This window comes from Argiope bruennichi, chromosome 5 (assembly GCF_947563725.1).
Source record: "Argiope bruennichi chromosome 5, qqArgBrue1.1, whole genome shotgun sequence".
NCBI classification, from domain to species: domain Eukaryota; kingdom Metazoa; phylum Arthropoda; class Arachnida; order Araneae; family Araneidae; genus Argiope; species Argiope bruennichi.
Window position 1 is genome coordinate 20,090,578 of NC_079155.1, and position 24,656 is coordinate 20,115,233.

The 24,656-nt window shown below is 27.5% G+C and overlaps 3 protein-coding genes across 4 annotated transcripts in view; 2 read left to right on the forward strand and 1 right to left on the reverse strand.

Annotated features, from left to right (window-relative positions):
* Window positions 1–482: 482 nt before the first annotated feature.
* Window positions 483–6,043, reverse strand: LOC129969604 (nucleotide triphosphate diphosphatase NUDT15-like). The gene is made up of 3 exons (XM_056084250.1): window positions 5,774–6,043; window positions 2,950–3,146; window positions 483–1,990 (listed from the first exon to the last, which is right to left on the reverse strand). Exons 1-3 carry the CDS (start codon window positions 5,932–5,934, stop codon window positions 1,890–1,892), a joined length of 459 nt encoding a protein of 152 aa, XP_055940225.1. The 5' UTR covers window positions 5,935–6,043; the 3' UTR covers window positions 483–1,889.
* Window positions 6,044–6,274: 231 nt separating this feature from the next.
* The window catches only part of LOC129968647 (phospholipid scramblase 2-like), a 48,528-nt gene continuing 30,146 nt past the window's right edge, over window positions 6,275–24,656 (forward strand). Inside the window, exons 1-4 of one of the 2 annotated variants that reach the window (XM_056082746.1) lie at window positions 6,275–6,366; window positions 10,086–10,353; window positions 12,029–12,139; window positions 13,100–13,177. In XM_056082746.1, the coding sequence (XP_055938721.1) occupies window positions 10,104–10,353; window positions 12,029–12,139; window positions 13,100–13,177 (439 nt within the window). In that variant the 5' untranslated portion in view covers window positions 6,275–6,366; window positions 10,086–10,103. The other variant, XM_056082745.1, reaches the window with a different exon arrangement.
* On the forward strand, window positions 19,567–22,183 carry LOC129968646 (ankyrin-2-like). The gene has a single exon (XM_056082744.1). It carries the CDS (start codon window positions 19,623–19,625, stop codon window positions 21,666–21,668), a length of 2,046 nt encoding a protein of 681 aa, XP_055938719.1. The 5' UTR covers window positions 19,567–19,622; the 3' UTR covers window positions 21,669–22,183.

The following is a 24,656-nucleotide window of genomic DNA, read 5'->3' on the forward strand; positions in this document are numbered from 1 at the left end:
ATAAGTAATTTCGAAATATAAATTTTCTCCTCAGTTTTAATTTTATTTCTCAGATCTCTTTAAAAGGGTTAAATAGGGGTTACACTATATAATTTTTAAAATTCTCTTAAAGTAGTTTATTTTTTTTTTTTGTGTTTGTGATTCTCTTATTTTCGATGAGAAATTAACATTAAAATGATCTTACGCTTTCTTTATTTTAACTGGAAAGGAATGCACAGACAGCCAAAAAGTATCTCAAGATACATGGGAGGAAATTTTGGAGTTTCTAATTGCAACAAACTTTTTTTAAAAATTAGCTGTGTTTTACAACAATGTACTTTTTTTTATTTAATTAAGAATTTAAAAAGGAGTAGAGCCAGTATAACCTTATTATACTTATAACTTTAAAAAAGTTAATAAAAAATATATATTTATTCAAACAAATCAAGAACAAAAGTTGTCTAGTTGGATATACTGCATTAAATGAACATTAAAGGTAAGAATAAGAAATGATATATAAAATGAAATATTCAACAAAATCATATAAACAAAAATTTTATATAAAATATTCAATAAAATAGAATTATGAATTTAAGGAAAGAAATAAAAGCATCATTCTAAAGGGAGAATTTATGTCAGATATGAAATATCAGTGTTTGTAAATTCATATAATTATTATTATAAGCCTTATAATTATTTAAGAAAGGCAATAATATACTTATAATTAATTCAAGGTATTCAACCATTTATTTCTTGCATCATACCTATGATTTAAAGTTGTGCATCTACTTATATGACAGAATAATAAAAATGAACTCAAATGCCTTAAGTCATTATTTGGATGTAATTGAGAACTTTTAAATATTAATTGTATAATTAATAACAAGTAATATATATATATATAAAGTTGATTCCTATTTGGGTTAACATTTTTTTTATTATTTTAATTATTTTTTATTAAATAATTACGATTAATATAAATATGTATATACATATGACAGAATTGCAATATTAAATGGCAAAATAGAAAAGCGAATTTCCTTGCAATATCAGAGCTTGGCGACGGATTTGGCGCCCAAATAGAAATTAGTGGACAAATTTAATTAATTAATATTTGAAAAAGTGTATTAACGTCAAGTGTCATCCACTACAAGTTTTAAAAAATGTATTCGAACTTGAGTGTATGAATAAAAACTATATTATTAACAATTGAAAATTTGAACAAGATATATACGGAAAGTGTGAACTAATAGTAGGAATTGAAAAATGAAAGTTTGGATGAAAATGGCAATAATGAGTTCACAAATTAAGAATAATAATCAGAACTTGAATGAAGTAGAATTAAGTGTATTAAATACTCTCTTATTTTCTAAATTGGAAAACCTGATTATCTGTGATAGCTAAATAAAAAAAATATGTTAAAGAAAATTTGCTTGAATTTCAGAGTTATAAAATAACAATCATTTAAAAAAATACTACAGTTTCCAATTAATGCCAGCTTCCTTTCTTAATTAATACAATAATAAATAAAAATTAAAATCTGCAATGTTTCATTGTGAATCAAGGACAAGTTTATTTGTCTACATAAGCAAATGCAGTTATTAAGGCTATATATTTCAAACTAATAAATCACATGTTTACACTCTTAGATATGAAAGATTTCAAAAGAAAAACCTCAGGTGTTATGGGAAACCAACTTGAACATCTATTATATAACTGAAAACAAATCAATTAATTCTAAAAGTTCCAAGATTCATTTAAATTTCAAGAATTTCATAAAATATTTTAAGTAAGTTGCATATAGGTACTTATTTTTTTCTTTTCACAACATGCCTTTAGAAGTTCATTCATATATATATAATCAATGGTTATGTTTATTGTCTGTACAATTTAATACATTTTTGAAAAATTTAACTAAAAAAAGGATTAATTTGCTGCTTCCGAAAGTCTTTCAAGGCCCAAAATAAAGAATCTTCTGAAGGCAATTCATCCCACTTCACCCACTTCCAACCTGCAAAACAATATAATTCAATAACAATAAAATTCAAACTACAATGAAAAAAGTGATTGATTGGTTTATTAAAACAAGATTATTTAATGAGAAATTATTCAACATCAACTAAATAAAAGAATTTTTTTGAAAATACAAATTTATATGTTGATTTCAATTTACAAATCTGTACATAATTAATTCTCCACAAATATTTATTTTTTTAACTATAGAAATAGAATTGGTATTGCAGATAATTCTATTTTGTGATATTAAATTAATTTTCACTGAATAACTATATCGTCTTAACTGGAATCATTGGAAATATCCTTCTCGTTACTGTATAACAAACAATGAGTAAATAAATATATTATTAAAAAACAACCTTTCAGATATCTATGTAGTAAAAAATTTATCTTGATGCTTATATCTGCATTTTTTAAATTAAATAAATCAGTAATTTACAATTATATAAGTCCTTACTATATAAATATATAATAAAACCAGCAGAAGAACAACTTGCAGATTCACATAACCCTCTTTTCTTCAAATTATGAACAATTTGTTCAGATTAATTATATAAAATTTGAATTTGTAAAATTTTGCTCTTAAGAGGTTTCTTAACAAGACTGGCAAAAATTGCTTGTTATTGATTGCAATCTTGCAGCTGAACACAATTTTAATTTAACAGAAAAATATTTAAACTATAAATACATGCGATTATCTTAAAATTTCATTATAAAAATTATATCTCAGTAAAAATAATAGTTTAATTTACTTTTTACATTATATTTTTAAAAGAATTTATATCTTTTTTTTATAAACATCTAATTCTTTATTTTTATTTTAAGTGATAAATTTTAAATTATTATGTTTAACAAATCAAAATATACAATTAATGATGTTATGATAAATTTCTATCTTTCTAATTATGAGAATTAATTTATATAAATTGCAACATTGGAAGGATAAATACCTACCTTCACATTTATCAGGTTCCATATTTATTGGTTCAGAAATGCCTTGCTCATCTACTTCAGCTTTCATGAATACAGTTACATAATGGTAATTTTGCTCTTTTACTATTGAATTCACAGCATAAAAATATTTGATATTTTTAATCTGAAGACCAGTTTCTTCCAAAACTTCTCTGTATGCAGCATCTTCCCAAGATTCACTGTCAAAAATATTTTAGTACATCAAAGCAATAATTAATTAATTAAATTCTAATTAATGGACAGGAATGAATAAATTAATTCTTGGGTTTTTATATAAAAAATAACTACTATATTTTACATTTATCAAAATTAAAAGTATAAAAAGCACAGATTTTTTATAAAAATAAATGCATATGCATCGACATTCTGCAGAGCAGATCGCCTGACCAAGAGCTATAAAATTCAATACAAATCAATTTTAGAAAGTAAAAATATACACCTTAAAGCAATTTTTCTGAAAATTTAATGATAATTTTAATTAAAAATTAGGCAACATTTTTTTTTTTGGCAATGGCATTCAAAAATATTATTGCACAAAAATGGTTCTCCATTATCTTAATATTTAAAACATATTTTTTTTAATTTTACTTTTTAATTTGTTATTTGTCGTATTTTTAAAAAATCTTAATAGATTAAAAAAAATATTCTTATATTAATTTACAATAATATTTTTCACTGTGGAAATGAAATTGAAACTATTTTCATAGTGTATATAAATATTTAATTGCTTGCTTCTCTTTCACTGTTGCAAGTAGTAATATCTTGACATTTTTTATTTCATCTGCAAAAATTGTTAAAGTCTAAAATAATAAACAAATTATCAGTGAATATATGAATGGGTTTTAAATATATTATATTATTATCCAAAAAGTTAACCTTTAATATTATGTTGATCTTTAATTCTTTTTATTATCATGTTGTTTTGTCATGATAATGAATACAAAATATGCATCAGTTTATGCTGAAATCAATTGCATATTTTATAAAACAGTAAGAAAATGAAATTGGTGCTAACAATGTGCATTTAAGTAACATGGGCAAATGTTTAGCTTCATTCATATAGACAATGAATGGAAAAGAGCAAAATTATTATAAAAAGATTAAATATCTATAATGATTTGAAATTTAAAAAAAAAAATTCAAATTCTTGAAAAACAGTTTATATATAAGAGATTAAAATAAAATAATATTAGAAAATCTCACAGAAAAAACTGGTAGGCAAAAATGTCTAGTAATAATAAATTCAAAAACTTAATTCTAAGTTAAAGAATTCTTAATTATGTATGATAAATTTTAAAAGAAAAAAAATATTAGAAAATTAATGATTAACTTTATTATTAATGATCTTTGACAATCAGCTGTTCACTGACGATATTAGTTAAATCTAATTTCAATTAAATTGTTTAGATATGACTTCATCATGATCTTTTTGAAAGTTATCTTGGGAAAATACCATAATTCAGTTTAATTTTTAATTAAAATTTCAATAAAACTAGTTCAAAAGTGTGCATATGAACTCATCATGATATTTTTTTTTAATTAGGGGAAAATACCAAATTTCAGTTTAATTTTTAATTAAAACTTCGATAAAAATAGCTTAAAAGCATGTATTCCTACTCTTCAAGCTATGCATATACCGAATTTGGAAATGTAGGCAGTCTGGCCTGTTATTTTTTTTTAATAGTAGACAAGATGTATATACACATATTTGTTAAATATCTACAAATAATCATTTTGGACCAGCACATACGAAAATCACTACTCAATCAAAATGCCAATGGGGAATTATGCAACAAGTACTTTAATATGCTTGCGCAGAAAAAATAATTATGTGCGTTTCTCAAACATGCAATTAGTTGTACAGCCACCTTTACTTTTGAAATATAAAGAAAACATTGAACGCAAAGTAAGAAAGATTATATTGTCTATAATTAGTCTTATTTTCTATATTTAGAATCAAAAATGAATCACAATTAACTTCAATTAGAAAAATCCCTGAGAATTAACTTTCAAGGATTTGAAATTGCTTCAAAGTTATATTAGTATAAAAAGCAAATCATGGAATTTTAGAAATACAAATTAAAATTTGTATAATCAAATGCCACCCAATGTTATTAAATACTGTATTAGGAACTAAATTTATCAACATCATTCAACAAAGTAAAGTTCTGAAACTTTTGTAGAGATAATGACATTTTATTCCTCACTATTTTAAATTAAAATATCAAATGTAGCAATGAATTTTCATATGAACATTAATGTTACATCTAAAATACAGCCATTAAAATCTGGGATACATACAGAAAAACTGGTCATAACTTAAAAGAATCTAAGTGATGCACAGGTGAATGAACTTATTCAAAAGCTTTTTCATTGATATTTTTCATAAATTCCTTATTCAAAATATCATAAAAAAAATATAATTTTTTAAGGTATATTATAATAGAAAAAGCTTATATTACAAAAGATAGACACCGACAGACTACTGTATTTATGATTTTTTTTTCATAAATAAGAATTTTTAAAAGCAGAACTGAATGAAGTTTTAAAACTGACTTTGAAGCTATTACCAAAATAACCATTCACATGTACAAAAATTCATCTTCTTTTCTGTAAATAAATTTTATACATAATATTTAACTCGTCCAAAACATACAACTCTCCCATACAGATTAAAATATGATACCATAGGAATTCCCTTTTTTCCAAAGCCAAAAGTATATTTAAAAGTAACTTTAACAGAAATAAATATAACAATTGATAGAAAAGTTACATCAAAGATGCATATTTTTCAAAAATCACTTACCCAAACTCTAAATGCCCTCCAGGTAATTGATAAAGTCCAGCTCCAATATTCCCTTTTCTTTTCCCTAAAATCACACAATTTGGATATAAATTATTTATAACTAATACAGCTATTCCAACTCCTGGCCGCCTTTTTAGTATCTCAACTGAATCATCTGCCATCTAGACAGATCTAGAAATCAAGATTATTTTTTTTCAAGAAATCATATATCATTTAATTCAAATTTCACGCTTGCATCACACAAAAACAAAAAGTATAGCAGACAACATTCAAAACCGATTGCCACTTTTAATGTAATATCTTTCGAAAAATTCTAAATAGTCAGAAAAACAGTAGAAATTCTTTTTTATCAAGTAAAAACAAGAAATAATTTTTTTTAAATGATAGTGGAAAATTATGTATGAAAATAAAATTAAAATTTTGATCTAAAAAAAGAAATATTAATATTATCACTCATGGAGTTACCAACTGAACTGAACTAAGTTTATTTTGGATTTGCGTCATAACTGAATCGGAGAAGAAAGTTTTCTTCCCATTTAATTGACATCAAAATAGTGGGAAATATTGTAATCATTCTTTACGGAGTTGATAAAGTAAGATAAAAGTTATCTGGTGCATTTTTTAATTCTTATTTTGCGTTCATTCATTTGTATATAACTGTTCTATATTTAGTGAGTTAGTTTTAGTGGAAATCTTCCTTCACTCTTATAAGGGTATTTTATTTCTGTTCAGCTGTCAAGTTACATGCAGAGTATTAGTTGTTACCCGGTAAGTTTAGAAGGCTGGTAATGTTTATTCATACTTCGGAGCTTTGTTAATCGATTACCGGCTCAAGGACAAACGTGTAAAACGAAATGTTGTAGAAATTTTGTCATAAATTAAAAAGAAAATTAAATCTTGCGAAGCGATTTTAAACTGTAGGATTTAATTGAACGTAGAATCCAAATAGTATTTGCTAATTTTATGACATTGTATAAACATATGCTTCCTTGTTTGCTATTCATGTTTTCTTTTTGTTTGTTTTTGTTCTTTTTTTTTGAAATGCGACCTTGTGGAAAATTGCGGTGTTAAGTAGAGTCTTAATCGAAATTAAATGTTGTGGGCGCCAAGGCATTTGAGAATTATTTTTGCTTGTTCTCTATGTTTATTATCCAAAGAGAAATAATATTAAAAAAGGGGGGGGGGGTCTGTGAGGGTAATTATAGATTAAGATTGTTCCTTTTAAATTGAATTATTTGTAAGTTTTAACTTTAGATTTTCATTTCATAGTATAATATTTGTTATGAAAATGTAAATCATTTTTTAAAATTTTGTTTGTGACTTTTCCTGTTTCATAAGTCTTTTCATTTAATTGAAAATAATTTGAATATTTTTATGTAAAATTTTTAAGTTTTATGCATTTATCAAATACTGGATTTTTTTTTTTTTATTTGTCTGAATCTTATATAGACAAATATTTTAGCATTAATATTATATATGTAATCATATTCAAAGATGTATACTAACATATCCAATTTTCTTGAGAGCTATTTAAAAAGCTGTCTTATCTAAGAATAAAAATCATGTTAATCATAAAAATGTTTTGATATTACCCCATTTTCTCTCTCCCTGCTACTCTGTATATTACTATTATTTAAATTTCAGTCAGTCTATAATAGTAGATTAAAATTATTAAGTGTTTTTATTATAGCAGATTTATAAAGTAATTGTAAATAAATAATAAAGTTATTATAAATAATAAGGTTATAGTATTTAAAATAATACTTTATTAAGTAATTAATTTTTATCATAACTTATAATTAAGTGCATAACTTATAGCTGAATGAATTCATAAGTATTTATGTATTCATTTCTGTAAGATCATGCAGCATGGAAAAAAATACTGATTATTTTTTATATAAATAAATTGATGTTTCAAGAGTTGTACAATTTGTTTCAAATCTTAATTCATTAATCAGTTCAGTAGTATAGATAATTATTTTTTTAAACAAAATTAAAATGTCATAATTTGTATGTAAACTTTTACCAACCTGTATTTAGACATCATTTCCTGTACTAAAATGCTGAAAAAAAATATTTTCCCGATTTTGAATTTTCTGTAAAATGAATTCTTTGTGATATAAAGCATATTATATACACCATAAATCAAAGAATACTTTTAATTCAACAAGCATATATTTTGTTACTTTAACTTTGGAATGAAGATATCATCTATGTAAACTAAGAGAAGTTGTTATTAACATTATCATATGTGTATCATAATCACAACTGCGCTTAAAAATGGCAATTAGAAAGAGAATCAAAATGTTTATAAATTTATAGCATTTAGCCTACTAATAAATTTGTGTAATCAAAACTGAAATTGTACTTTTGTTAAGTCCATTTAACAAAATGCTACAAACATTTATCAGCGCCTGTTGATTTCTCCTAATAAAAAAATCCTTTGAGTGATAAAAATTGATTTCTTTGTAAAAATAGAAAAAAAAAGAAAAGAAATAATATTTTAATCTACTGAAAACTGTCAATCAGATGTGTGCATCCAAGTAGAATTTATACTGCTTATCTAATCTGTTTTCAAGAAGGCGCATTCTAGGAATTGGAAAAAGCGCAATATTTCGCAGAAGAATACAAAAGATTTTTTTCTTATTCTCGGTTTCATAATAAGAAAGGATTAAATATAATACTTTTTTTTAAAAATCCTCCAGTTTTATCAAATCACAGTATTAAAATTTAATAACATACTTCTAAATTGATTAAGTAATTACAAAATTTCTTTTTTCATCAGATATTGCTTATTGTATTAAACAGTCTACACCTAATATTGAAAGGACTTCAGATAATTAGAATCACAAAGAAAAAGGAAAAAAAAATTAAATTTTGGATATAACTAAATACAAATTACCTATGATTTTGAACAGGAGGTATTTTTCAAATCAAATAGGTAATAGCAGTGATAGGTGACAGCACTTATTGCTCTGGTTATATGCTTATAATAAGTACAGTTATTATTTTTTTTTAAACTTAATTAATGGATATTCTGTGGAAAGTATATATATATATTTACAAAATATATAGTTATTGTTATCACTATTTGAAATATGTGCATGACAGTCATGATTTTAAAAAAAAGGCTTGCTTTTTATAAATCAATGATAAACTTAACTAAACACTAAACAATGCTTTAATAAATCAGTTCTAAGTAAAACGAAACAGTGCCTGTTTTAATTGTGTATTTGATTTTATAATGTAAAATATGTATCTTGTAAAAGGTCATGCTATTGAATAACAATATTTTATTATATTTATATTCCTTATGATATAATGAACAAGTATATCAAATTGAATATCTATCTTAATGACAGATTGCTCTTATCATCTTGTATTTTGATATAACAAAAATATCAGTAATGCCAGTCCATCAAATGTATGTTATTGAGACATAGAGGAATTAAAGTTCCATTATAGCACTTCCATTAAACTAAAATTAACAGCATCAAAAATAATTAGAAATAAGAATAACATTTAAAAATTTAAAAAGTTGCAACAGGTGTTGATTTTTAATCATTATCAGTTTATTTTCTGATTTAATAAAATATAGCCAGTTCTTTTAAAAACAAATGTCTTTTTCTTTTCCTCCTTATGTTGATTTTTGTTGTTTACAGCACATTGTTTGAAATTTTTATTTAATGTGACCATCCTTCTTCAAAAATCTGTTTGAAATTAAATGCCTTCAACAAATTAAAAATGCAAATTTATTATACTATTTTATTTTTAAAAATTGTATCGAAAGCTACTCTGATTTTGTGAAAGCATTTTTTAATTATCTATTTTGCATGTGTTGATTATGCTAAATATTTTATAGAACACAAAAGTATACTGATTTCAAAATAATAAAAAAAAATTATAAGTACTGGTAATAAATAAATTAGCAATACTGGAAACAAAAATAAAATTTACTATTTTAACATTCCTCTTTAAAATATACATCAGAAAGGATTTTAACATTAGAATTAATTTGTAAATAGAGAAACATAGATTCACAATAGTATTGTCTTTATTATTGTATGCCAAAAACTGAAATTTAATGTACTAGACTCTCTATGTATATTCAAAACATTTGTCAGTGTTCTTGAAATGCAATACCAGTGTTCTTGAAATGCAATCTTTGCATATTATTAACAATAGCAAACTAGAATAAGATATTTCTATTATATATTTCATTTTTAAAGAAACCAAATTCCCCATTCCTTATCTTTTTGGCATAAATTTTTCTTTATTATGAGTTTGATTTTAATTGTAATATTTTTTCCAGGCATAAATCGATAAAATAATGAGTTATCCACCATCTTCTCCCAGTGCCCCACCACCTGGCATTAATCCTGCTATTTTTAGTGGTGGGGAAACAGCACCATATCCTTCTGGTCCAGGATATCCACCTGGTGCCTATCCACCTCCTGGTGGTTATCCACAGCCTATGGAAACTTATCCTCCTGCAGGAGGATATCCCCAACCAGGAATTCCAATGACTCACCAGCCTCAACCTGGAGCTGGTTATCCACCTCCAGGTGCTATGCAACCTGGTAAGTTTTTCTTTTTTATCCTGTGTATGTTTTATATAATATACAGTACTTTCCTTTTAGCGCCTTGTATCTTTATATTTAAATTATTGTTTTTCAATTTAAATCTTATTTCTTCTACAATTCATTAAATATGATGACATTGAAAAAAAAATTTTAATTCATTCTAAAATGCTGAAATTAATAAAACTGCTTTAATTGTTGCTGTGCAACATTTTTATATATTTTTTAAAAGAATCTTTTATTTAATTTGTAGAATTGTTGTAATAGCTGTTGCATAGAGCCTACAAGTGCTGAATAATATTCTGTGATTTGAAATTTTCAAAATCACTCAGATACTCAATTTTAATCCCTCTCACTATACTCTTTATAACTGTTAATCTAATCTTTCACTTTATTATTCCTATTTTAATCTGCTTTTCCTCAAGTATGATATATATGAACTTAGTATACCACTTACTCGTAAAGTCATTTTATTTTTTAGCTCTGTACTAACCTCAGTTTAATGACCGATGCCATTTACTAGTACTTTGTAGATCAGTTTATTTTCTAGATTCTAACTTCTAAATTTAGTGTCTTAAATTCTCCAAACATGAAAGGCCATTACAGAATTATTATTTTTAATTATATATTTATAATATCTACATATGGAGATACAAGATCAATGTTTAATTTCTTTTATTGTGATATTTTATACTTCATAGATCATACGAAATATTTTCATTTCAAAAATTTGAGTTATAAGCTCCTTTTAGGTGAAATTACTTACAGAATTCGAATTTATTTCAATTCTGAGAAAGAGACTAAAGAGTTTTTGAATGAAATAGAATTATTGAAATTAATATATATATAAATTTGAATGTCTATAAATTAACCAAACATTGCTCAAGATTTTTTGTTGTTGTTGTTGTTGAGAAAATTCTTATCTTACTGTTATCTATGTAATATTAAACCATTTTTTTTTAGGAGAGAAAAAAAAAACTTGCTTTTTAAATAACAAAAATTTGTTGGATTGCATTTCTATTACATCTGTAAATTTTATTTATTTTTGATGAATGTTAATTTAGAATTTCATTTCTACTAGTATTTTATTGAATATCAGTGATGCAGAAGCTATTGCTTTCAAGTAAATTGCCGAGTGTGACACAAACAAAGTTTGAACATTTTATATGAAAAATTCATCAAATTTGGATATTTTTATTAAAAATAAGTAATTTGAGTTAAAACAAAAAGTGTTCTTTTTGTAATACATAGTAAGTAAAAATAGAAACTCCTGCACTTGGTCAAGATTCTGACATGAATTCAGTGTTATCTTAAGGTGGGAAAAGATATATTTTTATAAAATGTTTTTCTTTAAGTATGTTTGTGTGACACTCAAAAATTAAATATTTTATAATGCTATAAATTTTACAAAGTCTTAGATAATGGCAGCACTTTTAAAAGCTATAATGCTAATATTGGAACCCTATTTATGAAAGGCATTCTTCATATTTGATATTTTAGGTGATTTTAAATTCTTTTGGATTTATTATTGTTAGGCAGTATTTTTTTTATTGGCAAAACTGGTCTATTTCTAATCTTGTTCTTTTTAAATACTGTTTTAAAAAATTTTGTAACTTTCTTGTTAGTATTTTAATGCTTGGTGGTTTCTTCTCCCCCCTCCCCCCATTATTTATAGGTTCTGATTGGATGCCCATACCTACTGGTGTTCCTGTTTGTCCTCGGGGACTTGAATACTTGACGATGATTGATCAGCTTCTTGTTCATCAAAAAGTGGAACTTCTTGAAGGTTTGCTATTTTTTTCTTATGTTATTTTTTCCCTTCTTATTTTTTTTTTTTTTGATATTTTATTCATTAAAGAACATAATTATTAAATACTTTATTAAATTGAGATTTTTATTACTTTTGAATCTGTTTGAACATGAACATTTATGTCAGAAACACCAAATATATGTTAGAAAAATTACTTTTAGTTTCCATGAATATTTGATTAACTTGAGTGAGATTCATAATCATTTAAAAAATTTAATTTGACGGATATTAAAACTTTTGTACACAGAATATTTTGGTTTTCACATACTAGCAATTAAAGATAAACTCCAAACCGAAAACATAATTCCATTGCTAGACTAATATATGCAAACTAGTAGATGCAGAATAATGTTTAATTCAATATGTCATATCTGTGATATAATATTTTTCAAAAAGTAAATCTATTGCTACTTTCTGTAACAAAACATTAAAGTTTTACTTTAAAACATTAAAGATGAATGTAAAAAAATAAAAATTAACATTCTGTTCATCTGATAAATTTTTGAAAACAAAATTGTAAATGTCAATTTTCTTTTTGTTTTTGAGTCATTATATCTTTCTATTAACCTTGCAGAAAAGGAGGAAAATTTTTAAGACAAAAGTTATAAAAATATGTATTTTCTATGCTTTCAATCTTTTGTCTGTTTCTATATAAACTGGTAGGGAAAATTTTCATTATTAAAGAATAAATTTTATAATTCAAAACAAAAGTTATTTTGGAATATCTTTGTTTTTTAAAAATTAGTATTAAACTTAGAATGTGTTAAATCAAACCAATTTTAATGCCTGTATAATTAACTGTGCATTATTAGTATTGTGTACATAATGAAATATGATTATAATGTCTAAATTTTAAAAGATAGAAATGTTATGAGTTTACAAGAAATTTTCTGATTATCTTTCTTTGTAAAAATTTTTTAATATTTTTCATTTTAGCTTTCCTGAGCTTTGAAACCAAAAATAAGTACACAATAAAGAACAGCTTGGGTCAGAAAATTTATACTGCAAAAGAAGGTAAAAAATGTTTGCTTTTTTATAATTATTTCACTTTTATTACCCAGCTATTATTATATTAAAGATTTTGATTCATTTAGGAATCCTTTTCGCTCTTAATCATTTAAAGAAAATTTAGATAACTTATGTGATCCGTTTTTATGAAATTTGAAAATGTAATTTGAATTTCCTATTTTTGTCAAGGCATGAGGCTTAGCAGAATCTCAATTCTGTTATGCTATTGTTTCATTTACACTTTGAAAATTTGTAGATGTCACTTGTTCTCTTATTAATGTGATGTGGATATCAAGAGATTAATTTCTTATATATATAAATATTTGTTCTTTATGCATAGTTGAAAAACATTTGTTAAATATCAAACAAAAATATTGTTAATATCGCCATGTGAGATGATAGTGCGCCAATTGTGGCAACCATTCTTCTGTATGATTCTGATATTTGTTCTTTATGGTTCTTGTTTGTCTTGTTTCGTGGTTGGCATTCTATGGTGAGCTCTCAGTCATGAATAGTATTGAACTGTTAATTAAATATTGTTGAATACAAATTAGTTTCATCATTTAAGAAACGAACCAGCACTCGTTGAAACTTTACAGAAAAAGTAATGCATACAGTCCATTTAGTAATCTACATTTACTATTCAACATTTTGGTCGTTCATGCCGGAGTTTTTGAATGGATTAGTTTCGTGGAATATTTTATTGTGTATGAATAATTTTCATACATGAATATGGAAAAACTAAATATTAAAAAAGAGAGCATCAAAGCTCAGTTAACTCATTTCGAAAATTTGTTATCTTTGGATAAATTGGATGAAGAATTCAGTGATGAAATGGAATTACAAGCAAAATTAAATAGAAGATTTCAAATCATCCATTTGCAAACTACATGAAAAATACTGTGACACTATGAAGTATGAATCTCAAATGGATAAAGTCGAAGATGAACTGTTGGATATCAACTCCAGAATTGAACAGTTAGAGGTAAGAATTAAACACCTCATTAAAAACTGTAAAATAAATAGTGATATGAATAATACTAAAGATAATAAACAATCTTCTATTTCAAATTGTATAAATTATCATATACCTGAAGTGCCTATCCCTACATTTTCAGACAATTATTTAGGATTTGCAACATTTAAATGTCAATTTAATAGTGTTATTGGATGCAAAAATAATTTGTCACATACTGAAAAATTACATTATCTTCGTGCTTCGCTTAAAAATGAAGCAAAACTTTTGGGAACAGAAGATGATACATTTATGTCTTTATTCCAGGCATTGGAAGAAAGATATGAAAACAAACGAATTATTGTTGATAACCATATTCAATCAATTCCAGAAATCGAAAAACTGTTACATGAATCGCCTAAAGATTTAAGAAAAATTGTTGACAACATAAATAGAAATTTAAGAGCTCTGAAAAATTTAAAGTTTGAAAGAAACAATTTGTCTGATATCATTATTTTAAATATTGTTTTGAGAAAATTGGTTTGTGAAAGTCAAAAACAGTTTGAGCTTTCTTTGAAAAATACCGAAGTACCTGCATTGGATAATTTATTAACATTTATGGAAAAAAGAAGTCAGGTCTTGGGAAACATTCACAGGAATAGTTTACTGAAAACTAAAAAACCCTCGACTCAAGTTCGAAACAAAAGTTTTGTGTTGAATTCTAATGCGAAAAATAAAAACGTATTTTGTGCAATTTATCGCATTCGATATATTTCTGTGATATGTTTAAACAACTCTCCCCTAAATAAAGATATGATGTAGCCAAAAAACATAATTTGTGCATTAATTGCTTAATGACGGGTCATCATTTAAGTAGTTGTTCATCGAAGTACTTATGCAATCAATGTGGAAAAAAGCATAATAGTCTGTTACATATTTCTAAAGAATTAAATAGTCCTGGTGACTTCTATAAGCAGAATGTTTCGTCGAATGACTCATTGCCGGCGACAATCTCTAATATCAATAAATCTCTCGATTCAAGTGTTTCTACCACATGGCCCAGTAGCCTTGAAAGCATAAACAGCGCAGAAGTAAAAGAATTATTGCTTTCCAATATCAGCTGTTTTTTAATAAAAGGTAAAACTGTCTTATTAGCTACAGCAAATGTTTATATCGAATCTAAAAACGGGAAAGAATATGTGAGGAGCATTATGTCAAAACTCATACTAGAACTAATTAGCGGTCGTTATCTGGTTAAAATGCCAATGAAAGAAAAAAAGTAATTCGAATCGAAAGACATCGCTCTTCGGAGATTAAATTGGTTATATAGACGGTTAAAAAAAGAACCAATTATGTGGGAACTATATAAAAATTTCATAGACGAATATCAAAGCTTGGGTCACATGTCAGAAGTAGTCGACTGTGAAGAGCCTGATATTACATACTACATTCCTCATCAAGGTGTATACCGCCCACAGAATAGCTCATCTGCTCTCCGTGTTGTCTTTAATGCCCCAAAAGCCACTCCAATAGGATATTCTTTGAACTCTCTACTATTGAACGGTGGAATTGTTCAAGAAGAACTGTTTACAATTTTGTGTCGTTTTCGAACCCATCGCTTTGCATTTATAGCGGATGTTAAAAGAAATTTATAGGCCAATTTTAGTTGAGGAATCACAGCAAGATTTTTTGAGAACTTTACGGAAAAATAGTTAGGATGATCGTATCAAAATTTTCAAGCTGAAAACCTTAACATATGGCACAAGTTGCGCCCATTTTTAGCAACACAAACCTTGAAACAATTGGCCATTGATGAAGGTGAAAACTTCTCAGTAGCAGCACCTGTTGTCATGTCAGACTTCTACATGGATGATTGTTTGTCTGGATCAGACACATTGGATACTACGAAAGAATTGCAAATCCAACTTACTCAAATGCTCGCTTGTTGTGGGATGGAGCTGCACAAATGGTGCTCTAATAGCCCTCAACTTTTGAGTCATAATTGTGTGAATAGTGATTACTGGTTCGATTCCTGAAACAAAGTAAAGGCTTTGGGACTTTTGTTGAAACCTCAAGTTGATTGTTTTGCCTTTAAAATGACTGTAGATAATTCTGCTACATATGCAAAGAGAACTTTTATCAGTTATTGCAAAAATTTATGATCCCCTTGGCTTCCTTGGACCTTTAATTACAAAGGACTCTTTTGGTTTTAAATACAGATTAGAATGATTCACTTCCTACAAAAGAATCTCAAGAATGCACCCAGTTTCTGGACTCATTTCGCAAGGTTATGATTTGGACATCAACAGATTTGTTCTTATCAAACATTTAAAAGTTGCAGAACTTCACAGATTTTCAGATGCAAGTGAAAAAGCATATGGAGGCCGTCATATATATAAGGTGTATCGTATCAAATGGAAAAATGACTACTTTTCTTTTTTGTAGTAAATCCAGAGTTTCTCTTTTAAAGACAATCACAATTCCTAAACTTGAACTGAATGCTGCTGTGCTGTTGTCTAAACTTGTAACAAAGGTTTTCAAGCCCTTTAAACTAGATATATCAGCTATTCATTTGTGGTCAGAGTCGAGCATCGTATTATCCTGGATAAAACAATCACCACATCTACTCAAAGTATTCGTTGCCAATAGAGTGAGTAAAGACCAAGAACTGACAGGTGACTTTCAGTGGCACTACATGCGTTCAGAAGATAATCCTGCTGATCTGGTATCACGTGGTCTCGTATCTGAAAGGCTTCAATCGGAAGTTCAATTAATGAATGGTCCATCATTTTTGCAACATAAACTAAAACCAACTTTTGACAAAGAATTAATATGTAATAATTCAAGTGACTATTTATATGAAATAAAACTGAAGCCGGTCACTTCTTCAGTAGTGATAACTGATACTTGTAACTTCATTGCGAATCTAATTGAAAATTGTTCAAAGTATCTTAAGCTAATTAGAGTTTTTAATTTCATTCGCAGGTTTTTTTTCAATTGCAGAAATCCTAACAAGAGAATGATCGGTGCATTAAAATCTGCTGAAATAAAAAAAAAAAGCAGAATTAATAATTGTTAGTTTCATTCAAAAATCTTTTTTAGAAGAAATAAATTCCCTTAATAAAGGGCAGTCGGTATCTCCAAAGATAAAGTTACGGTTCTTAAATCCCTTTCTAGATAAAAAATGTTATTCATGGTGGTCGATTGGAACAATCTAATTTAAATTATGATTCAAAATTTCCCATTGTTTTACCTGCAAAACATAAATTAACCAATTTGATTGTGCAATACTGTCATGTAAAATATTTGCATGCAGCGCCACAAGCCTTATTAAATTTTGTTGGAGAAGTTTTGGCCTTTACAAGATAGGAACTTGTCTAGAAAGATGTTCTATAATTGTGTTGTTTGTTTTAAACAAAAATCAGTAGTTGCTAACAAAATAATGGGAAGTCTGCCACCAGATCGAGTTAACCCTGGTGCAGTGTTTAACAAAATACGTATCGATTTTACTAGCCCATTTTTAATTAAATTTAGAAACCAATGCAAAGGAATTTATCATAAAATTTACCTCGGGATATTTTTTTGCTTAGTCACAAAGGCTGCCCACTTAGAAATGGTCGAGGATTTAACTTCAGAAGCGCTAATATCGTGTCTAAAAAGGTTCTTTTCTCTTCGTGGAGAAAGTAGTGTTCTGATTAACGATAACGCTACAATTATGGTGGGTGCTAATTTAGAACTAAATAAGTTGTATAACTTAGTTGAAAAATCAAAGGATAAGATAACTGATTATTGTTCATCTGAAGATGTAATTTGGAAGTTTATCCCCCCCCCGAGCGCCTAATTTTGGAGGCATATGGGAGGCGGTTATGAAGTCCTTTAAATTCTGTTATAAAAGAGTAGTAGGAACCACTAAATTAGAGTATGAAGAATTCTTAACTGTTAGTAATCAAATTGAATCCATTTTAAACTAGACCAATTGCTCCCATTTCGGCCGCCCCCAATGATCTTAACGTTCTTACTCCAGACCATTTTTTTTAATTGGTCGCCCTATAACTGCAATAGCAGAACCTGAAATTAGCATACCTTCAAATAGATTAAGTAGGTGGAAATTGGTAACGAAGTTTGTACAAACAATTTGGAAAAACTGGCAGCGTGATTATTTAAATCACCTCCAGCAGAGATACAAATGGAATTTTCAAAAAACAATATTGTCCTAGGCAGCATGGCTATTTTGAAAGAAGACAACATACCTTTGTGTAAATGGCCTTTATGTCGCATTGTAGAAGTAATTCCAGGTAAAGACAACAACGTAGGTGTTGCTATAATTCGTTCTGCTACAGGCACGTACAAAAGGCCAATATCTAAGTTATGTTTGCTGCCTATTGAATAATTTGATTATATATATTAATAAAACTTATAATTACTTGTATAAATAATGTTAATTATACTGTGGACTCGCATTGAATAATACGTAAAAAAATGTTGTTTTAAGTTTTTCAAATTGATTGAGCTTTAATTTGTTATCTTTTACTTGATGATTAATTGAATAATATAATTATTCAATGTGGGGGGGAATGTTAAATATCAAACAAAAATATTGTTATTATCGCCACGTCAGATGATAGCTCGCCAATTGTGGCAATCGTTCTATATAAATTCTGATTTTTGTTCATTATTATTCTTGTTCGTATCTCGTTTCGTGGTTGGCGTTTTATGGTGAGCGTTCTATAGTGAAAAGTATGGAATTGTTAATTAAATATTGTTGACTAGAAATTAGTTTGGTCGTTCAGAAAATGAACCAGCACTCATCGAAAGTTTATAGAAAAAGTGATGCATACAGTCCATTTAGTATTCTACATTTACTAAATTAATGAATTAACAAATTAACATTCGTAATTAACAAATATTTATAACTGAACGCTTTTTCTAAAATTTTACTTCTGCAAAATTTTAATTTTTGAGTAATAACAATTCATTAATAAATACCTCTATTTCATTTTTTTTCAGAACACAATTTTTTTTGAGATTAGACATAGATTTTCCGAATTAAAAAACACGAACTTCCATTTTACTAAATATCTATTTTACAAAATTCTAAACTCCATTTGATATTCTAATTATTGAACTACTTATCTAACACGGTAAAAGTTTTAGGGAGGTTGCAAAAAACATTCAATGGTAAGAAAGTGGAATAAAACCGTTTTTGAAAAAAAATAAGCCCTTGATAAATAAAATAAAAATTAGCTTTCTATTTAGTCGAAACTCCTTTGCATAGAAGAGCAGGCCCTCCATCATGTCATCTGCCTCATTCCATTCCATTCCACTCCCCTGTGAAAGAAATGGAACACTCCTGTTGCGTCATCTCCTCCCGCGCTTAGGTGTAGCCATGGCAACGGCTTAGACCGGTTTATTCTCGTATATTCTCCCGGGTTCTGCCTTATTTCGCTAGCTTCCGCAGGCGAATTCGGTTGTCTGATTTCTCAATCGCTACTCCAAATGGGTAAAATCCGTTCTAAGAAGGAATCGTATAACACTACAGTGAAATGGGCAAATGGAAAAACTCGTCATTTTAAAGATAATTGTTTGTACTCTGCTGTTGAAAGAAACCCTGCTGAAATGACTGTTATCATTGATTTACTCGCAAATGGCTACAATATCAACAAGAGATTCAAAGGTGGAAATAGCATACTGCACTTCGCAGTTCTCAAGAGACGTCCTGAAGTCGAGGTGATCAGGTTGTTGTTGAACTATGGTGCTGATGTGAATATGGTTGATGACAAAGGAAATACTCCTCTGCATTTGGCTGTTAGATCTTGGACAGGTAGTCCATCTTGCCAATATGAAGTAGTCAAAGTTCTTCTGGATGCAGGAGTAGACGTCAACGCCCTCACCATAACACAACGGACAGCTTTCAGCTTCGCAGTAAATGCAGCCAAACTTAATTTCAATGTGATACGGGAATTATTGAGGAGGGGAACTGACATGAAATTAAAAATGAGAAGAACTCCTCTCTGCTGTGTTCTAGGCAACAGAAGCGTGAAAATTGATACGGTTAAACTACTGATAGAGTATGGAGAACGTCCAAATATAGAGGGACTTGAGACTGCTCTAAAAAATCCTAATTGCTCATGTGAAATAATAGAGGAAATTGTGTCACAAGATACTATTGACTTGAATGCTGGAAACCGAATGGGTTTTACAGCTTTACATTCGGCAGTTACATCAGGCTGTAAAGCCAGTCTAGTGAAGGTTCTTTTGAAGCATGGTGCCCAGCCGAATTCTGTAAATAAAGTTTTTTTTGGCTTAACACCGCTGCATATGGCAGTGCAGTGCACTAAATGCCCACCAGAAGTTATTGGTGTTTTATTGCGGAATGGCGCAATTCCCGACCCTCTGAGCAAATATGATATGACTCCTCTAATGTTTGCAGCATTGGATCACAGTAACGAGATATTTGTAGAAGAGTTATTAAAATATCGCGCAGATCCCAATCGGTTGAATGATTCTCTGTCTGCTATGCACCTCGCTGCAATCAACAAATATGGCAATGTAGATATCTTGAAAGTCCTTATTAAATATGGTGGAAATGTTAATCTTCTTGATCGATCTGGTTGTATTACTCCGTTATTACATGCTTTGAACAAAAGATACAAAATTGTTCTGATAAAAGAATTGATCAGAAATGGGGCATCTCTTTCAGCCCCAAGTAAATTTCTTTCGCCTTTATTAATCCTTATAGAAAATAAGTTTTATAGTAGGGATACTGTTCCTGTCATTCAAGAACTCTTAAAATACAATCCTGGACTGTTATATAGAGATGTTCTTTTGGATGCCCTTAAAAATAGATGTCATTTGGATGTATTTGACGAACTATTAAAACAAGGTGCAGATGTTCATCACAAGAATTCGTTTGACCGCTCTCCACTACACGTTGCGTTGCAATGTCCATCACGTAATATGCATGTTATCGAACTTCTTCTTCAGTATGACGCATGGTGCACAAGTGAACAATTACCGTGGATAAGAGCTTTGCATGAAGTTTTCGCGGATTCTGAAAATAAGGCATTTCTGAAACTATTAATAAAGTATGCCACTCTTCACAAATATGTTTTTGAAAATAAAGAGGGTGATGTATTTACTTTTTCTGATCCAAGATACCTTGATTTGCTAAATTACCAAACGGAGTGCGAAAATGAATCTTCTACAATGCGTAAACTAGCCATCCTGGAAAAACGGAACGGCAAAGAAATTAGTTTATGTAAACTCCTTGCAGAAACGAAAGAGAGTCACGTTTTCGAAATTTACGAAGCTTCTATATTGAAAATACTTACTGATAACATGTTTCCTATATATTCTGACGTCATAGCAAGCAAGTTAAAAAGGTCAGTTTTGATAGAACACTTATTGACTAGAAGGATATATGCAAGAATCGATATGCCCTATCCCCATGATATTTTTCTTCCAGCAGACACCATTCCACTTATTGTTGGACACTTACCGAAAGTCAGCATTGTCAATTTACTTGCAGTTTATAAACCGTAGTATTAAAAATGGATTTCAACAAGATTTAATGAAACAGGTATCTCCCAAGTGGATAAAAATGGTATCGTCATATCTATGTATAAACATATATTTAAACAATGATTGAAAGATTTGCTATGATCAGTAATGCTTTAAGGTATGACGGGTTCCATGTTATTAATATTGATTCCAAAAATAATTTTAAATTAGTCTAGCCTTTTTTCAGGAAACATTTATAACTTTTAGTGGTGTTTTATTGGCCAGATTTAATCAGGTAATTGTACGAAAATTTATTACATTATTTCGGAAAGTTAAGGAACTTAACACGATGTTTTCTTTGCTTTTTATCCTCTCTTAATTTTTTAATCTAAAATTTATTCCATAGAATTATCCCATGCATAAGAATTATTTCTGAAAAATAAATCACTTTCATATTGAAAATTTTCATAAGTGATTCAAATTGTTTAACAACAAATTTTTAAAAACATATTTTGTATGTAAATATGATACACATTGTAATCTTTCTTGCAAATATTATCTGGAACATTTGTAAAAATATCATATATATGTATATATGAAAGCTCATAATGTATTCAATTCAATACCACTTTTACCAAAATAATATTTTATTTTGGTAAAAGTAGTCAGAATTATATCCTTTGTAAAAATTTCATATCTTAGTAATGCGAGAGTTAAGTCCATTTCATTTTCTATAATCTGTTCTTTAACTACTTTTTCTTTAATTTTAATATTATGTCAATATTTCTATTCATTTTTAATTTTAATATTGATTATCTTAACGATCTAAGTAAAAATCTCAATTTTAATATTGTTTTTCAGATAACGTTTATAACATTTTTTTATACAAAATGTAAACTGATTTTGTCATGTATGTCACTAAATAAAATGTTTCTTTCGAAATCTTAGTAGTTAAATTATAATCTTCAGAACACTGTTTTTACATACTATATATTTTATAATATGTTCGTTGCATTGTTAGGTTGCTCATTATTTTTGAAGAATAGGTTTTTTTTTTTTTTTTTTTTTTTTTTGTTCATTTGTAATAATCTTTTTTTTATGAAAAATGATTTATTTTTCCTTTCAAAACAACTTCAAGCATCAAAAAGCAGATTATTACTTCATTAGCAACTTTGTTATTTATAGCTGTTAAATTAATTTGTGATAAGATAGGATTTTAATACCATAAATTTATTTTAATTTAAAAATGTAATTTTATTAATTTAAAGTTACTGATTACATATTTGGACTGGATTATAAGTAATAGCATGTGTTTAGTCATTATTTTTTAATAACTACTTGCATTTAAAATTTTAATCACATAATATATAACTGAAGTCAGTTCACATGAAAGTAATTTGGGTGTCGTTTAACATTTACTCGCATCTCCTCCCTCGCGCCTTTAGAAAAACTCTAGGAGATAAAAACCTTAGGCCATGAAATATTAAATTAAATTTAATTCATTATTTAAAATTGAATTTTAAGTTGCTTTGTTGAATTTATGGTTTTATGTGACTGATGGGAACAGTTATACAATAGGGAAAATACAGAAAAAATTAAATAAAATTTATTAAAAGTTTTCCCTATTAATGTATTAATTATACATTAATAGGGAAAAATTACAGATAAAAATCTAACATTGCATTTTTTTTTAAAACGAATAATTGTGCAATACATAGTTTGATTCAATGGAATGCAGTCAGTTAAATTTCGAGGAGAATTTAGAAGAGAGGGAATAAAACTTAGCGTTTTTCTGTGCATTTTTATAGCTGACTAGCTATTACCAGCGACTTCCTTCGCGTGGAAAATTTGATGTGTATGTATGAGAACTGGCGGTCTAATCAAACCGTATCATTATAGTGCTGTTGAAAGCAGAATCTGATATGATATAATCAAGAAACTTGTAACTGATTGAGAAAGATCTACGGGAAAATTTCAACATTTATTTTTATTCTAATACCATAATTAGGGATTGCAATACCGAACCAAAATTTCAATACCGATATTCGGTATTTTTTAGATACCGAGATACCGGTTTTAATACCGGTATTAGAAATTTTAGGAAAAGAAAGAAAACACAGGTGTTTCTTTGTTTTATTTGCATTTTATTAGAGAGTGTAAATATCACAAAAAAAAATTTGTAACTTATAAATTATAAAAGTATATAAAGAATCACAAAAAAGTAAAGGAACAACTTATTTAAATCACAAAAAATTATAAATATCATTATTCAGTCTGTGGTACTAATACAAATTTTTGAAATGTGATCTTAAAAAACAGAATGCATGAATTGTACTGTCATTAAGCTTGAAAAGTAATTTTGTGCAAAAATTACTAACTGTCGAAAACGTTCTTTCGACATCTATGATAGTTATGGTACTGTTAGCAATGCGCGATATACTTTTTCCAAGTATTTACCTTTAAATCAATCATCTTCAAATAAATCGATTTCTTATCGGATGGTTTTGGATATAGCTGATTTCTGTTTTGTATTTTGGTTCGTTGAAATTTTCTTATTTATTGCTAATTCTAATTTTTGTTCAAGAGACAATTCCTTTTTACTATCGACATTAGTGTCACCATAATATTCGAATTCTTTTGAATGTGGATAGGTTTGTGGATAAAAAATTTTAAGAAAATTTACTATAAACTTAATCAGATTTAAATTGGTTATTTTCTTTCCTTCTTTTCCATTTTCATTTTTAAAATCATTATAATTATGTAAATACCATAAGACATTTTCTATTACGATATGCCTTTCTTCTGTGCGACTTTTCAATGTAATATATAATCTTCAGATAGTGATGTGTGCTGTTAGGAGTAAACGGTTCCAATGTGTTTTAAAATCTAATATTGACATATATTTTGTTTTATTTTCAGTTAGTATGTATTTTAGTAATATGTTATCTTTTATAGGGGAACGTTTAAATATCTTAACAATTTTTCGAACTTTATAAATTATAGGAAGCAATTCTTGATGGGTTAATATTT

Coding starts and splice junctions, on each gene's coding strand:
- LOC129969604 (XM_056084250.1), bottom strand. CDS start 5,934: ATGGCAGATGATTCAGTTGAGATACTAAAAAGGCGGCCAGGAGTTGGA. Junction 3,147..5,773: donor GGAGGGCATTTAGAGTTTGG/GTAAGTGATTTT, acceptor TATTTTTGACAG/TGAATCTTGGGAAGATGCTG. Junction 1,991..2,949: donor GGAACCTGATAAATGTGAAG/GTAGGTATTTAT, acceptor ATTGTTTTGCAG/GTTGGAAGTGGGTGAAGTGG.
- LOC129968646 (XM_056082744.1), top strand. CDS start 19,623: ATGGGTAAAATCCGTTCTAAGAAGGAATCGTATAACACTACAGTGAAA.